The sequence below is a fragment of the Anas acuta genome, chromosome 4 (genome assembly GCF_963932015.1).
Source record: "Anas acuta chromosome 4, bAnaAcu1.1, whole genome shotgun sequence".
In the NCBI taxonomy this organism is placed as follows: Eukaryota; Metazoa; Chordata; class Aves; order Anseriformes; family Anatidae; genus Anas; species Anas acuta.
The window spans coordinates 31,662,467-31,679,478 of record NC_088982.1 but is presented as its reverse complement, the minus strand read 5'-3'; the positions used below and the strand labels follow the sequence as shown (position 1 = coordinate 31,679,478).

Here is a 17,012-nt window from a genome sequence, read left to right as displayed (position 1 = left end):
CTGGCAGAGGCTGCACTGAGTTTCTTGGAGCTGTGTTTGGTGATACGGTGAATGAAATGGTTTGCACTTCACAGAAGACAGCTATTCCAACAAGGTAGAAATTCTCAGTGGTAGTTCTGTGACTGGCACTCTCTGTTTCACGGCAGTCTGGTCCAGCACAGTAGTCTCACCAGTATACTTTGTGTTGTTCAATGTCAGAAGAGAGGAGGTGTCCTGCAGTTTGGCATGCACGGAAGAAAGGTGGTCAGCATCCCTTTTGGACGCGAGGAGGTCTGGAGTCATTGCTGACTCTGCTGGTTCTGTGAGCTCAGGCTGAGGTAGTACCTCTGTGCCCTGGGGTCTTGAAGGAGCAGCAAGCTTTAGGCTGGGAGTGTGGGGCACCACAGCAGGAGACACGACGTGCTGTGGATGGGGAGATCGGTAGCTGTCCTTTGGGTCCTGAGGGACTCTGTCCTGAGCGTTTTGTTGCTTCTTCCCACAAGTGGTAGCTGCGTGTAGAGCTGTGTTGGGAGCCACGAAGATCTGGCTTGTGATTTCTCTCCTTCCTTGAGCACCAAACTGAAATGAATTTCAAATATTTGCATTTTTTTGCAGGGTGATGGACGTTTCTCCTGGCATCTATAGCAGCTAACGCAAACAAAAGAGTCTATCTGCCCTGAGAAAATGATTCTCGTTATTACTGCCTCCCTGCACTGCCTCGCTCCCTCCCTGATGCTGCAGCTGCCGGAGCTGCTGCCGCTGGTGAGTGCTCGAGCTGTCCAGCTCCTGCTTCTCCAGGAGGTGCCACGGCCGTGGCTGCAGATGAGACTTCTCTCTCTGCTCCCTCGCGCGGTCCCCCCCCCGCGAGACCTTGGTGTTTGACGTCATGTGTGCTCCTTCCAGTTGCCATGGCAGCCCCATTCCCCAGGCCCCCTGCCTGTCTCCTCTGCTAGGTTGCACAATGGTACAGCCAGCATCACGCCGCACAATGGTTTCCAGGCAGTGAAAGAGCGTGATTCAGCAAGCCACTCTTCCCCCCCGCTCTTTATTTCATTATTATTGGACATTTTGCCTCCCCTTTTTCCATCCTCTTTACCCTCTCCCCTAGGCTTTGCTTGATTTCTTTAGAGGAAAGCATTGTGTTGCCTCGAATCCAGCTGCCCATCTTTTTATTCTTTTTACTTTTATAAAAAGCCCATTTTTTTCCTCGGCGCTGTTTGGGATGTGACTGAAAAATACCACCTCAAGTCACGGTCTGGGGGAGAGGTTGCTGGACGAGGAGACCAGTTGGCGAGCGCGGAATGGTAGGTGGTTGCTGCTTATATTCTGTGATTAATCTGCTTTCGCAAGATGGGGTGATGAATGTTGATTGCTGCTTTAAAAAATGGGGGAGAGGGACGCTGGCTAATGAAGTCAACTGCTAACCAAAGCAAGAAGGCTGCCGCCAGAGGGTCTGTGGCTGGAGAGCTGTCCTCCTCCTGTGCTCGGGTGTGTATGAGCTGCTCTGTTCGGGTGCTCGAGGTGACCGGTGGCGGTGGGAGCAGTGCAGAGGCACATCATGGACAGGAGTGAGAGTGCTTTACCAGCTGGCGCATGTAAACAGTCGTGTTCTCCTCAGCCTCATCGCCTCTAACATGGCTTGGGGGCTTTGGGGGGAAGGAGGTGTCTTGGCTTGCAATTCAGTGGAAACGAGTGCATTATGCGGGTTATATAGTCCAGACGCAGCCATTTGAAATGGGAATTTGTAAATTTAGGAGAGAGGGTAATGCTAAAACAACTGGAAGATGGAAGGAGAGAAGTCGTGGCCTTTGGAAAGCACCTGAACGGTGGGGCAAGGAAAGGAAGGTGTTCGTGGGGGGACGTGTTTGAAAAACTGCGTTGAATAGAGGGGTAGGGGGTGTTTTTAAAGAAGTGGTCATCTCGGGTAATCATCAGTCTTCTGCATCACTCCCCCTCCATATGAGTGGACTGAAAAGCCTACTGCATCTGATGGAGCCATCAGGAGCTTTTTGTAGAGGTGTTTACAGCACACTCCAGGGCAGTTGTTTTGCAAGAGAGAATTCAACAATTGGAAGACACTGCAGTGAAATCAATGTTGCTTTGCAGGGAAATCCTCCGGCAGAAGATGTTGCTTTTTTTTTTTTTTTTTTTTTTTTTTTTTTTTTTTTTTCCTGCAGAGGGGCCTAATAAGAAATAAAGCAGATTTTACCTGGCTAATGAAGCGTTACAGCAGTGTTGAATAAGCAGGCTGTGCTTCCAGTGAGCCACAATGGGCATGTTCCCCGGCATTTGTGTCCTGAGTGATTGTAAGCTTGTTTACATGGGGGGTCATTTTGCTGCATAGCTTCATGATAGCCTCAATGCAGCCTCCTGCTCCCTCTGTGAGTTTTGCCAGAGACCCGTTTAAAGGCAAACCAACACTGTATGAAAATATAGATTTTCAAAAAAATGATGGCATAGTGTAGAAATGTTTTAAGAGGGAAATGTATATCATAAAATATATATCATAAATGATCAGAAGCCTGAAATCAGTTTGCTGGAGGACACAGAGCTTGCCATGCAAGGCCAGCTTTGGCAAAAGAGATAGGTTAAGGTAGAACGGGATGGTGTTCTTACTGCACAGGGATGTTTGTATTTGCCCACATGTAAGCTGTGTTTGGTTTCCCTTTCCTGGGGAAAGTGGAGTGCACCCAACCTCTGATCTTTTAACCCTATTGCAGAGCGCTGCTCGGGAGCCACTGGCCAGGAATGCTCTGGAGTAGTATTTTCTTGCTGGGTTCTCTTGTTGTGTGCTCACTTTGTTGCTGCTAGGAAAGGCTGCATATAAAGGCTGCAGGAATTACCTTCCTGCAGGCTAAATGAATGGCTTTCTTCTATGGGATGCAGATGTCAATGACAAAGGTGATTTGACCTCAGCCATTAAACTGTGTTCCTTCTCCCTGACTCCCAGCAAACTGCACGCTCACACGTTGCTCTATCCTGCTGTTTCAGAGCATGCATAATTTGTCAGAGTCCTGTTCCAATTATCATTTTGTGGAGCAGTATTAGGAGTACAGGCCTGTTTCTGAAAGGGGTGATGGCAAAAATTGCTTAGCATGCAAAATTAGTTGCCTTCATCTGCCTGTCTTCTGCCTGCTTGGTAGTAGAAAATGTCCCCTCATTGTTAGAAATGTGTGCACACTGAAAGGGCCTTTTATGAGCAGATCTTGAAGATGAGTGTGGTTTTTGTTGTTGTTTTATTTAATTATTTATTTATTTTTTTTTTTCTGCAAGCGATTGGCACGTTTGTAGCCTTTTAGAGATTTAACAGCAATGGATGAGTAATTGTAAGACAAAATACCTTCCAACTCTGTTACAGCATTAAATCTGGCTTTTGAAAGCAAAGGGATAGCTATCAAAATTTCCCTGCCATTGCATTTGGGAATGTTATAAAGCTCACCCATAGCTGGCAAGCTGTTGCAAAACTCACACAGTAAGGGAAAGCTAAAGCAGGCCATAAAGAACAGGATGTTAGCACTGCTCTTTGAGATACCATATTTTTATTAAGATTTGGAAAGTAGAAAGGTCACATTTAGAGAGAGATCCCCAGCTTTAGTGTTTGGTATCTCTGTTGTGCGGTATGAGCTGTTCTGCAGTATAAACCACTAAATTCTCAGGCTAATCCCTGAATAACAGAAAATATTGCCAGCTTATTGATGAGCTTTTTAAAACCAAGTACAGACTTTATTGTTTGGTTTTTGTTTGTTTGTTATGTATGGTGAGTAGTCTTACGACCTTAGGCCTCCCCTTCTTCTGCTTACATTTTGAGTTTCCAATACCACTGCTAGGAGTGAGGACCTCTAAGCCTGATGATTGCAGTGTTGCCATAGTTGCTGCTCTCTGCTCTTCAGGAGAAGAGGAGGGAGACTTCTCTGGGCCACATTACTGAATGTGAATGCAGCTCGGCTTCCAGCACTCCAGTTCTGCTCCCCTTTTCTCTGATTCTGTGAAACTTGCTGTTTTGAATCAGCCACCTGCAAGGAAAATTAACCCTCATAGAGGGGAGTAGCTAAAAGAAAAAATGCTGCATTTGCTGCGAGCTTTCTTTCTTTCTTTCTTTCTTGCAGCACCATCTGTGGAGACAAACGTAAGAAAAACAGTCTTTCAGAGAAACAAAAAAGCTTTTGTACCCAAGTAACCATGTTGGACTAAAACTGAAAGCAACATACTACTTGGTTAGTGGGAAATGCCAGGCTTCAGGGCTGGGTTTTCTTTCTCTTAAGCTGTGATAATGAGTACAAAACAAAAACAATAAAGGGAAAGGGATGGGATTTCATGGTACACAATCCACTCCTTTCAGAAACTGAACAGATTGCGTTGAGATGAGTTGTTATGCTGCCTTTTAGCTGGACGTCCCTAGTTTTGCTGCCAACCTTCAGCAGCAGTTTTGGCTAGTTCTTGAAATAGACATATAGGAAACTCAAGTCCTGATACTTCTTGATCTTTTTTCTTTATTCATTAATTATTTTATTTTATTCTTTAATTTTGCACATGAACTTAGTGGTGTCAGTGGAGTGTTGTAATCTTTGTGTCTAGGGAAGGGCGGTGAGCACTCTGAATTTCTGTTTGTCTTCGGATATCCCAGAAAATACATGGGGCGTAGGATGGTGTCAGAGCCCTTACTAGGGTCAGAAAAAGAAAAGGAGCTGTCGTATTTCTACACTTCTGTTTGGTTTTGTTTGTTTGTTTGTTTTCCTGTTTAAGAAAAAGAGCTTCATGACTCCCCAAGTATGGAGCCTGGCTTGCACCACGCTGATGGCAAGGAACATTTGGGGGATACTTCCATCTCAGCACTGCTGCCAGCTTTTTGCTCTGTAATAAACATTAACAGTAGAAGGCTCGGAAAAACCAAAATCATGGTTCCCATCAAGTCAAGAGCTATTTCAGCAGGGTTGCACAGTAATAGGTCAGATAATTCAAGAAATTGGGAAGTGCTAATTACAGCGGGATTTCAGGGAGCCTCAGACAATGCAACTGTTGGCCCAGGACAGTGGAGTGTCTTGGGCCTTCTCTGATTAAGCTGTTGTTTTATCCTGAGGATTTTTTTTTTCTTACTACAGAGTTACAGTTCAGATCTCTCTTAAAATGTTGTCCTAACTTGAGTGATGCTCAGTGATGAACATGGCTGCATTTTGCTGAACTTCAGTCACCTGTTATGTATACTTGGAGTTTCTGTTTGGTAGTTGGACACCAGAGTGGAACTTGCTTTGTTGTTCCCCCTCTTTACCCTTGGTCACTCTTTACCCTCTGTAATTTATTGCATTTGCTGATTACCCTTTCTGTTTAAGCTTGTCTCTAAGTACAAGCACTTTGCCACTTGAACTTTTTTTAAAGAGGATTCTAAGTTTGTAGACAACAGTAATTTATAAGCCTTTCCTTATGCCTGTATGTATTTGTGTCACAGTTTTTAAAGCCATTCATAACACTGATGTTGCCAACTCACATGATCATAAGTCAAACTTAATTTAAATCCCCAGGTATTCATGGTAGGTGCCTGCACATAAGTCTCAATGTGTTGTAGTGGGTGTTTCTAATTGTTTATATTCCAAGGAAAAACGTAAAGATCTGATCTGAAAAGACAGGTTAGAAACAACAACCATTATTGAAGAACAGTTTCATGATTCGTAGTGCAATCTGTTGTAACCTGGATCAGCCCTGAACTTGATTTCTTGAACAGTTGGGGTTGCCATCCTTGATTTTTTTTTTTTATTATTTTCATTTTTAATTTTTAGGGAAAATGACCATGACACCGCCATCCCATTTAAAGAGCACTTCATCCTGCATTATTTTTGATCTTTAACCTTCTTTTCAGGAGGAAATTAGTGGCCTGTACAGATACTGCCTATAACTGAGTGTCTTATGATAATAGAGGAAGAGTAAAACCCAAATACTTTTCTCTTTGTTTTGTGTTTAGGGCTAGTATTAGAAACGTGTACCAGCAGCCGGCCAGACTCAAACAGCAGCTATGGCAACCCGTGCATGAAGTTGCTGCCTTTGACCCATTTCCTATAGATGAGGCATATCAAACGCCGTGGTGAGTCAACAATGTACGATTTTAACAAATCATGTTCCTTACCAGAATAATCTTGCTCGATGCCACTGGCATGCTGATTATTTTGGGGAGGGTGGGGGTGGAATTTCACTGGCAACTTTCAGTAATATTTAGTGAACTTGAGCATTGTGTTGTCTTGTTATATGTGCTGTTTTCAAGCGTAGCATTGCTGCATTGTACATATATCAGGTGGAGTGTATTGGGAGTGTGGTCTTAATGAACATGTGAAGACAATAATGATTAAAAAAAAAAACCCACAACGCTACATATGATGTGTTGGGGGCTTGATGTATCTACTGGTTTACACCATTTTTTTTGTAATTACTGTTTTGCATCTCTTTTATTTGTGGTGAGGGAGAAGAAAGTGATTTTGTTTCTCAGTCTGTGAAATGACTGAGGAAGAGTGTGAGGAGTCCTGACAGGTTTTCCTGCTGTAAATTCCTTCATCCCTGGACAAGAAAATAAATTCTGAGAGTAGTGATGAGTAGCAAATCGCATTTTTTCAAGTATTCTATGTCTTTAATCATGTGCAAGTCTACTTGCATACTTACAAGGAAAAATTTTTATATTGCAAGCCATTCTGATCCTAAAAATTTCTGTACGGTGATTTTGGCATACCTTTGGGATAGGAGGAAGTGGTTTTGGGTGTCCAATGTAATAACAAAATAGACATTGTGAAATCTTGTGAGTCTTTAAGGTAACTAAATTTCCATTCAAAATAAGCTTATATTTGTTCTTTCCCTAATACTAGCTAGATGTTTGCCAGCTCCAGTCACTGTAGCCAGCATAATCTGAAAGTCAACAGGTTTAAAAAAAAAAAAAAAAAAAAAGGGCAACAGATGCAAGACTTGAAGCAGGTCTTCTTTGGCCTTTATCACTGATCAGTGTCAAATCTTATTTCTGGAGCTGTTACAAAATAGGATGTAAATTCAAGTCACCAAAATATTTCTGCTCTCTCAGTAGGAGTTATAGGTTTTGTTTCTATTTGTAGACCAGGCAGAGATGGAAACGTGCAGTCTGTCCTAACTGGTGGGCAGTAGTGGTATGTGACTACTGTAATAATGAAATGAGCGCTCTGACAACGTGTCTTTGTCATCCTTGGTAGAGCTGCTGGGAGAAATGAAGGGGTCGGGTAAATCTGTTTGATTCTGCTCTGGAGTAAAACGAGTGAGAAAGTAGCAAAAAGAAATGCCTACTAGATGACTGAAAGGTTGAAACCTCAAGTGCTTCCCAAGGGGGGGAAACCAGATATTTGACGTGAGGAGTAATTTGTGGCAGGAGGAGGTCTGAACATTCACATCCCTGACTTGTGGCCATCCTGTGACAGTAAGGCATTTATGTAGAGCTTGAAAACCTCCACATATTATGCTCATGATATTGACAAATTCTTAAGGATTTTAAGGTACGTGGCATTGAACTGAAGCTAGCAAGACAGAGCAGCATTCACCTTGCTTTAATATGTGGACTCTTAAATCTGTGAAATTTACATGAATGGTCTTGGCTGAGTTTTGAATTCATAATGAGGTGCAAAACCATAGAACCTTTTGTGTGTTTGCTTTTAATTTGAACTTGTGTGTTTAGCATCACATAGGTAATACGCTATTTGTAGATAATCAGAGTTTACATCAACTGGTAACAGCAAAATATTTACCATTTGTGGTAATTAATGCCACTGCAATATTAATAGAACAAAAGATTTTCGTCAGCGTGTCTGTGGTGAACAGTGATTAAAAAGAAGTTGCATGTAGTTTTTATAGTATCATGTATGCATGTTAACCTGATAAGCTCATAGGCATGGCATGTCATATTCTCTCACCATTAATATTTTAAAAAATGCTGTATATGTTAAAAACTTTTTGAAGAAGCTGGGTGAGCATAATCTGTCTCTGGAGTACTTTATCTCTTGAGTTCAGTGATCATCTAAGTCACTTCCTCCAGTTTCATTCTTCCTAGTTTAGTTTTTAGGATGGGTAAATCAGCACAGGCAGCAGGTTTTCAGAAACAGTATCTGATACCAGTCAAACTCAAGTTCCTTTCTCTCAGGGATGTTGTAGGTAGAGAATTACTTGACGAAGTTTCCTTCAGTGACAGCTTTTTGAGAGTCAAAAATGGTGAACATAAAAATTATGAACTCTAGGTCTTGCTCTGAAGTTGCATCTCTGTGGGAAAATTATCTGTAGTTGTCTTTATTTTAGTATGAATTTGGAGTTTTTGTATGCGTATCAGTTAGGGATGCAGTCCTGTGAACGCTTGTGGATCAGAGCCAGTCTTAAATCTGCAGCTTTGAGATAGAAATGCTTATGCTTTCTGTGCAGGTTCTCTTCAGTTAATGTTGATCTTGTACACATGAAAATGACTCGGAACATATAATTATGTATCTCGCATCAAGACATCCCTGTTTATGAAAGCACAGGTTTTATAGTAGTGGAACTTGTATGTGAAATCAGATGTCTAAAACTCTGCTTTTACCTGTCAAAGGAAGAAAGGATTCTGATTATATACTGTTCAGTAGGTATACTGTTTTTGCCCCTATGGAAGGGGGAAAAAAAAAATCAATGTTCAGGAAAAATAGCATTTACGATACAAAAATATTTACCAGTATTCATCAAATAAAATAATGAAAAAAGTAAGGATATTTTGCTTAACATGAAAGTAAGGTAAGTGCTGTGGACGATGGGAGCTGAGTTCCTTTTGGTAGAAAACATGAAAGAGTCTAGGATTCATGCAGCTATGCAGATGAAGAGAGTACCTGGGATACAGTAATTTTAGTTTTCTAAGCACTTAAACATTTATGGAGCTTTTAATCTTTAGAGGGCCTTGGCTTAATATCTTGCAACTGGAATGTGCAATATTTGTTTCTCTCACCTGTGTAAACATTGAGCACACAAAGTGAAATTCTGAACTCCATCTAGCCCATATTGAATGTAAAATAACTCCAGTGGGTTTGGTGGAGTTAAACCAGACTTATATCAGAGGAGCTACAAGGCCAGTTTTCTGACAAACAGGTGTTTTACTTCTCCGTCTTTCTTAGTAGGAAAAGGATGTATATATTAAAAATGTTGCATGCCATATATATTAAAAACAAACAAACAAAAAAACACCTACAGCAAACTTGTCTGTTACTGATGATGGCTATGTACTGAGCAATTTTATTCCCTGCTGAGAGATGACCTTTTTAATACATTTCCAAAAGCTATTTGTTGTGTGATCAACTGCATATGTGCACATAGCAAAGATTTTCCAGGAGTGTCATTGGCAGCAGTTTGGGTGTTTGCCTTCCCCCTTCCCTACTTTTCAAGGATGTTGAATGTGTTTGTTTTTCCTGCAAAGTGCAAAAAAAAGAGTTCTTGGTGAAACAACTAGATCACAATTTACTTCAATAAACTGCATTGAAAAAGGTTACAAAATGGAAGCAAACTGTCTTTGCAAATGTGTAGATTTTGTTGCTGCTGTTGGGTTTGTCTTTCTTTGTGCATTTTCTTTTTTGGCTCTTCAGGATATCATTGAACAGGATGTTTTCACTCCCTTTTGAAGTCAGCCTTCTTTTTGAGGCTGTTATTTCTCATGTACCTCCCTTCTCCCTCCATCCTTGGTTTGTTGTTGGATATTACTGATCCCCAACGCCTGTAAAATTAATATACTAATTAAATAATAATTAAACACAGTTTTGTCAATGCTTTTGTACATTTGGACTTTTTAATGCCCTAGGCTGAGAGAAACTGTGAGCTTTCTTTTAATAAAAAGTAGGCTCTTCATCCTCATTCCTTAACAACAGCAACAGAAAGGAAACCTTGAGTATGTGAAAGTTTGAGGCCTCAACACATTGCGTTGCTTCTACCAAGGTTATTCCCTCATGCTATCTCAGAATTTTGGGGAGAAATGACAGATTTCTTAGACTTCTGGGACTGACGTTAAAAATGAATTTTGGAGGTAGTTGGGAAGTGCACGCATGCTATCTTTCTGAATACTTGTGGAGACACAAACCTGCCTCACTTCTGGGTCAATGTCTGCATTCCTCACAGCGCAACCCTGGCTACTAGGAATGGTGATGGTATTTGCATAATTGAAAATTTCAAAATTAATTTGGTGTAAAAAATTTGAAATGCAGATGTCTTACTTCAGGGGCTCCCCAGTTGTTTAATTTTGCTCTGATGGACCAAATGCTTTTATTCTGCCATATGTCAGTCTGCGCTTGCTGAACAGGAGTGAACTTCCTGACCTTAATACTTCCCTGTGCCAGCTGTGACCTGTGAACATCTCAGATGAAATATGTGCATCTCTGCTGCGTTTTTTAAGTTGCTGGTGGAAAATATAACTCTGTGCCACCTGGCAGGCAAGTTCAGTATTTGTATGCTCTCCTCCCAACCTTACAGAAAATATCCAGCACTATTGCTGTGGAATATGGAAGCAGAGGGTCAGATGGATATCCTCTGAAGCGTTGAATAGTTCTTCAGTGTCATCCACATGAATCGTACGGAAAGAATTTGAGTAGAATGCAGAACAGTGAATGAAAAGGCCAAATCAATAGCAAAAAGCCCGGAGAACGGTGCCAGCAGGAGGGTGGGAAGGAGACCAAGCCAGCAGTAAGGCAGCTATGTTTATGGGCATGCCACATGAACTCATATTACATAAAGCATTGGGAAGCGTTTTTTAACCACATGGGGAAATACTTTGCCTGCTTCCTCTTCTATACTTGTCAGCGAGACACATTGACTCGACTGTTTCTTTGTGTTCTTTTACAAGGAAACCAACAGTGATTTCCTAACGAAGAGGGAATGAAACCAGTGGAAGCCAGGAATGGGGTTAATCAATGCAATGCTGCTAGTATGATGGTAACTCTGTGAGCCTTCTCTCTGACACTTTATGTTGGGACTAGGCAGACACGTGATCGAGGAGTGTCTTGAAAGCTGTTATCTGGAGGTTATATGAACTTGTGGTCAGACCCCAGGCTCACCCACGGGCCCTGCCATAGCCTTGCTGTGTGGGAGCAGCTTGGCACAGAGAAGATGATGGCTGCAGGCTTGGTGCTGCTGCTTGTGCATTCTGAGTGTGCTCTGACTTCCCGGTGCAGCTAATTAGAACAGCTCACCTGTGATGGGTACGAGAAGGAACTATTAAATAGACCTTCTAGGGCCACTGGGTATGGAGTAGCTTTCGTTCTATTTGTTAAGACTCAGAATTGTTCAGTCTGTAGTGGGGATAATCCGTCTAGTAAAGCTCACTGTCCTCAGTGGCCCTTGGCTAAAAGGTTGGTGAAGAAAACGGAGAACAGACAGGGTTTCTCTTGCTGAGTTCTCTGGTATTCCAGAAGTATGGTGGGTTTGGTATGTGCATTATTTATTTATTTATTTATTTATTTATTTATTTATTTATTGAGAGATGGAAGTTTCTTCTTTGTCATAAATAGTGTTTTCTTCTTCAGCATTTCTGCCTACTTTTTGCTTTATGACCTCCTCTCTAGATATTTAATATGAAGAAAAAAATCTAGTGGAATTGCAAATGATGATTTTTAACTTGTTATTTGTAGGTACTAGTTCTATCCCAGGAGTGAAAACATCCTACCTGTGCAAACCCACTGTAAGACTGCAGGGGCTTGAAAGTCCTGTGTGTCTCTAACAGCAGCCTGCTAGGAAATGCTGCTGCTTAGCAGACCAGAAGGCATTGTTGAAGGCTCTCTTGATACTGCAGACTGTGAAATAAGTTACCCTGTGCTCAGTTTTGTGTTTACGTGGCTGTAGTCCTGGGTTAGTTCATATAGATCAATGCAGTGTATGATAGGAGGGAGTCTTCCTAATCCACTTCCTTACTGCCTTTGTTTCTGGAAAAATGCAACTCCAGTTAGCTGCGGCTGGTAGGGCTACACTCCTTGGAGTAGCGCCTGGGGTGGGAGTGCTGTAAGAAAAGAAATACAGAAAAAGATTTAATGCTGCTCTTCCTGAAACAAACAAAGAAAAAATTATTTCTGAGCTGTTCCTGAAATAGATCTGCATGGCTTAATTGTGCATCATAATGCTACTTAAACATCTGCGTTAATTTATGTTAGATTTCAGTCATCAGTGTGTAGATAGATATTTTTATGGCATCATGCGAGCTTAATTTGCTGTTGTACATAAAATTAATTTTATTATCTGTCAATCTGAATCAAGGCAATATTGTGGAGGTCTTTCATGAGAGAAGAATATGGCAAATATACCTTTATGTCTGTACAAATTAAAATAATACATACTTAAATAAAAAACATGATTTCTCGGTGTTGTATACTCCTTAATCCAACAATCAATCCTCTGCTTTTATTTTGAGGCTTTGAAAAAACAGAAGGTGATGGTTTACATCCCTTGTCATTTGCCTTCTGTTTGCTTGATGTACTATGGCTGTTGACATGGTGCTGTATGCATTGGAGAAAATTTCACCTGAATCTTTGTACGGATGTGGGCAGCTGGCTTGAGAGTTTGTTGGTCTGACTGGTCTGGACCTCATATCATCCATGCCCATTACCCAGTGGAGAAGACTTGGTAGGGTCATAGAAACAGTACGGGCAGGCAGCCTGGAGGTGTGCCTCGTGCTGGTGGTGAACAGGCTTCAAGTGCACTTGAGTTGATAATCCTTGAGCAAGCAATGTGTTTTTTTTTCCCCACTGCAAGAGTACTTTTTGAGTAGTTAATGATTAATTTGTGTGAATTTTCTATTACGCAGCTTGTAAGAGATCAGGATACCTCAGAGCAGATTTGGAGCTGGTTCAAACTAGAGTTGTTGGGTGTTTCCAAAGGAGTGACGTTGACTTGTGGCAGGAGAGAATGTGGTGCACTGGGGAACATTGATGCTGCTTCAACGGGGTGAAGGCAATGGTAGCATTAATAAAATGACAACAGTATTATAGATAAAATCATTTCCTAGAGACCCTGCAGTCTCCACAAATCACACCATAGCCCATTATACGTGATCCTGATTTTTTTTAAAGGGAAGAAAAGGAGGAAAAATAAATAAATTCTAAATCTTTGATCAGGATTTGACTGTTAGCAACCAAGTCCAAATCGAATTGTAAGGGATGGTCACTCAAATGGCAGCTTGAGCTCTGACCTCACGCATGGAAATAATGCACAGAAAATTTCTAGTACTCAGTAAACTATTTTTCCTCATCTGCAAGCATAAAGCAATTTAGTTATCAAGTAGTGTTGTATGAAAAGGGAGAAAAAGTTTGCTAAGGAGGGAGCATACAAAAAAAGGCTCAACTCCTGAAGCATCGCTAAAAGCGTTTCATGGTAGGCATCTTTGTAGAGCAGCCTGACCTAGCAGTTGTGTGCTTCTTCCCTTCCCCAGTACTGTCTCATACAGAGTTTGATGTTGTCAGGCCCGGTGTTTTTGTTACCCATCCTGCAGGGTTACAAAGCCCACTTCTGCTCATCTTGTGATGTGAGCTACTTGTGATCCACCGACCTGATCCAACACCTCCTCTGCTTCTTGCTGCTCTAGATAAACTCTACAGCTTTGCAGGCTTTCTGCAATTTAAGCACTTGGATTAAAATACAGGTAATTTTGTAAAATTAAAATTGAAAACGTAGAGCAAGTCCAGGCTAGCAAATCTGTACCTTGAAAAGGAAGGTTGTGTGGGACTGTTCAGTAGCCATGGTGGTTATGAAGCAGGCTACCTTGCCTAGAATTAATTGCATCGCATCATCTGTGAGAGATTCTCACAATATTTTGCTGCTCTTGAGTCCCAAAATCAGCAGCACTTTGTTCACTGGGTGTCATGTCTCTATCTGGGGAAGGGAAACCACAGGAAAAAAAAAAAAAAAAAAAAACAAAACAAGAAGCAACATGCCTTTATTTTTTGCAAGATTTCTCCTGCTGTTTTTTCTTCCATATGAGGCACTTGCTTTGGGCACTTGAATCTTGTGATGTTTCTTTTCAATCCTTACATTGTAATGTAAAGTTTTAACTTGGAGTTGAGAGCTGTCACAGGGAGGGAGTACCACGAATGTCTTTTACCTGTGCCCAAAAGTGAATGTGTGTGTCCTTGAGCTTTTTTGTGTTGTAGCAGAGCTGTGTTTTAGAAGGACTGAATCACTGCTCCAAAAGACAAGCATATGGGGAGACAACTAACAGTCATGGTGTAAATGTAGCGAGAGGGAAGCAGAATTAATTATAGGCAAAATATATATAATTAACTGCAACGTTACGTGGGATGTACATTTCTGATAGACCATTTCACTTTGGGCTTGTGAAGGACTTTGTAATGTTCGTAGCACCTAAACCCATAGAGAGGTTTTTCCTGCTGATTATAACTTCCCTTCATATTTTTTACAGTGCCTTCAATGAATACATAACTAACTGCAATAATAATAATAATAATAATTCATGTGAATAGTATTAGTGTATCTCCTGGTAGATTTCATGGATGTGCATTAATAAAACTTCCTCTTCTTTATTGCCATATATGAAAAGAGAAAATGGTGTTGAGAGATATAAACCATTATGTCACATCAAATACTGAGCAATACTACAGCCAGATAACGTGAAATTAACATCTAGAATCTTTGTCCTTAAAGTAAAAAATAAATATTTAGTCTCAAAGCTTCTGCTAGGATAGTAAGTTATCAGAATAAGTAAGATTTTGTTGATGGTTTTGGTATTACATGAGTCAATGTCAAACATGACTATAATTTGTGACGCAAGCATTTTCTTTCAGTTAGGACGAGGCCCAAAATACTTAGCAAAAAGAGCAGATAGAGCCTTACCATCATGCTTACCATCAGAAAATGGTGTTGCTTTGATATTCAACTCTTTTCCTTGCACTTAGTCCTTTTATACTGTATTTTTTCATGTTAAATGTCAGCTTTCCAATGATGGCATCTTCACAATGCATACAATGGGGAACTATTTTTTCTTAAAAAAGCGAGCTGTACTGTGGTTTATTGCAACTTTGCGTTGTGAGGTATAAAATGCAGCAAATCTGTGGAATTTGGAGCTCCTTACTCAGGGCGCAGAGCTAGGCCTTTTTTGTGCTCATGTGCTATTTGGCACTATGCCATATGCCATAGAATTTTATGGCTTAATTCTCTAGCACAGTGCATCTTCAGCATTGCTTATTTGCATTGCCTTGTCAGGTCTGTAGTCCAAACAGGCAAACTGTAAATCATAGCTACCTTTCAGGGTTCTTTTTCCTCCTGCAGGTTAGAAAATTAAGTCAGCGAAAGAATTGATTTGTCATTGCATGTGATAAATACATGCGTGCTTGTTTGCAAAGTGCTGTGTTTGGTATTGAGATGTAACCCATGAGAGTAAAAACAAGGGTAAGAGAAAGGGAAGATGCTGCTGAGCAAAGAGAAATGGCAGCACTGACGTTGTTCTGAGTGCCAGACAAGGTAGTTTTGATGCTGTATCTGACATATATATTCTTGTTTTTCTTCCTTGTCAGGAGTCTCTCACATATATCGTTATATAGTGAATATCATTAAACGCTCGATACGTATTGCTGACAAGTGTGCTCTGCTAGCGTAAGTAGCAGTCCAGAAACAGAGAAGACAACATAAATGGTGTTTGAATGAGAGGGCAGAAAAAGGCTGCAGCTAATGTAATATTAAGCCTTCATCAACTAAGTTATTGAGTAGAACAAACAGTTAAGGGTAGTATCATGTGAAAATCTGCCAAGTGAACCTGTACCATCAGTTATCTGCAGGTGAAATAGTTGTTTAGACTACAATTTTGATCTGTGACTGAAGTTTGGAGTAGGAAAGTCCAAGTAAGCATCGGACCCTTGAGTCACTGAAAATGAGCCTAATCTTTGCCTTGAGTGAAGTCCCCTGGAAGAGGCAAAAACCACACATGCCTTCCCAAAGAGATAGCAATTTTGGGCAGGGAGTAGCACAAGTGCAGAGGAGCTTTTTTCAAAATGCATTGTTTTAACCTCCAGTGTTTATCCTCTTAGAGGATTTGTGAGCAGTGGCTCATTGAAACAATTTTTATGGTGATTTACCTTTTCTGAGGAGCTCCTGAAATACAAATAGACTGGAGGGGGGGTTGTGTGTGGAAATGAGGTAGGATAGTTGGCTTTTCCTTTTATTTCTTATTTAAAGATGAGCCTGGAGTTCTTTATTTATTTGCATACATTGTATAAGTGACAGAGCTTAAGCTAATAGAACATATTTACAGAAGATTTAGGGATGAGGATTTGAATTAATACCTGTTCTGACAATTTGCTATGTCAAATATAAGCAGGTTATGTGGTACAGATTCTGTAATGAAAGAATTGAGCAATCCTCAGTATTACATACTTTTTAGTCCCAAGTTGTTTTCCAAACAAGCCACTTAAGAAACGATTTTGTATTGTTACCTGATTAAAGAAAGCGTACCGTCTAGGATTTGTGTATAAAATTGCAAGAGAATCCTATTACAAATTTCAGGCTGGTATAGCATGTCACCAAGATAACTTCTAACCTGGGAGACAAGTTATGCCAATGACAGACAGAGGCATAACTTAAATTAGTATATAGCAACCAGGATAATTTTATATGCAGGCCAATTTTTTAATCAACATTCCAGTGATGGCGTGTCACCAAGTAATGTAGCAGGTATTGTTTCCTTCTGCAGAGATAAGATGCCAAATATAATTTGCATATTGCCTCTTCCTAGTTTTAATGTGGGAAACAATTGTGCAATTTGGAAAAGTGAAGATTAGTGATAGCAAGATGAATATGAAATTGTTGTACTGTTTAAAGAGAAAGTGAGTTAAATTGCTGGCTCACAATTCAGAGTTCATTTTTCTAATATGCCTATGTTAACACTTTGATAATTAAGCTTCATTTAAAATTATAATAATAATTTCCTTTTTCATTCAAGCATAACAAAGCACTTAAACAAGCTTTAATAAGCCTCATATCAACTCTGAAAAATAAGTGTTATTGCCTCTATTTTATGGTTGGGTAAACAGTACTGAGGGCAAGAG

At 40.6% G+C, this 17,012-nt stretch overlaps 1 protein-coding gene across 12 annotated transcripts in view; it reads left to right on the top strand.

The window, feature by feature from the left end:
* The first annotated feature begins 985 nt into the window (after nucleotides 1-985).
* Nucleotides 986-17,012, top strand: part of MAPK10 (mitogen-activated protein kinase 10) — a 120,578-nt gene continuing 104,551 nt past the window's right edge. For 8 of the 12 annotated variants that reach the window (XM_068680534.1, XM_068680538.1, XM_068680540.1 and 5 more), the window contains exons 1-2: nucleotides 986-1,283; nucleotides 5,933-6,052. Coding sequence is in view for 1 of the 12 variants with exons in the window: in XM_068680532.1 (XP_068536633.1) it covers nucleotides 1,281-1,283 (3 nt within the window). In the remaining 11 variants the exon portion in view is untranslated. Of the gene's footprint in view, nucleotides 1,284-1,339; nucleotides 1,468-5,932; nucleotides 6,066-17,012 lie in introns of those variants that run through there. The other 4 variants (XM_068680536.1, XM_068680531.1, XM_068680535.1 and 1 more) reach the window with 3 other exon arrangements.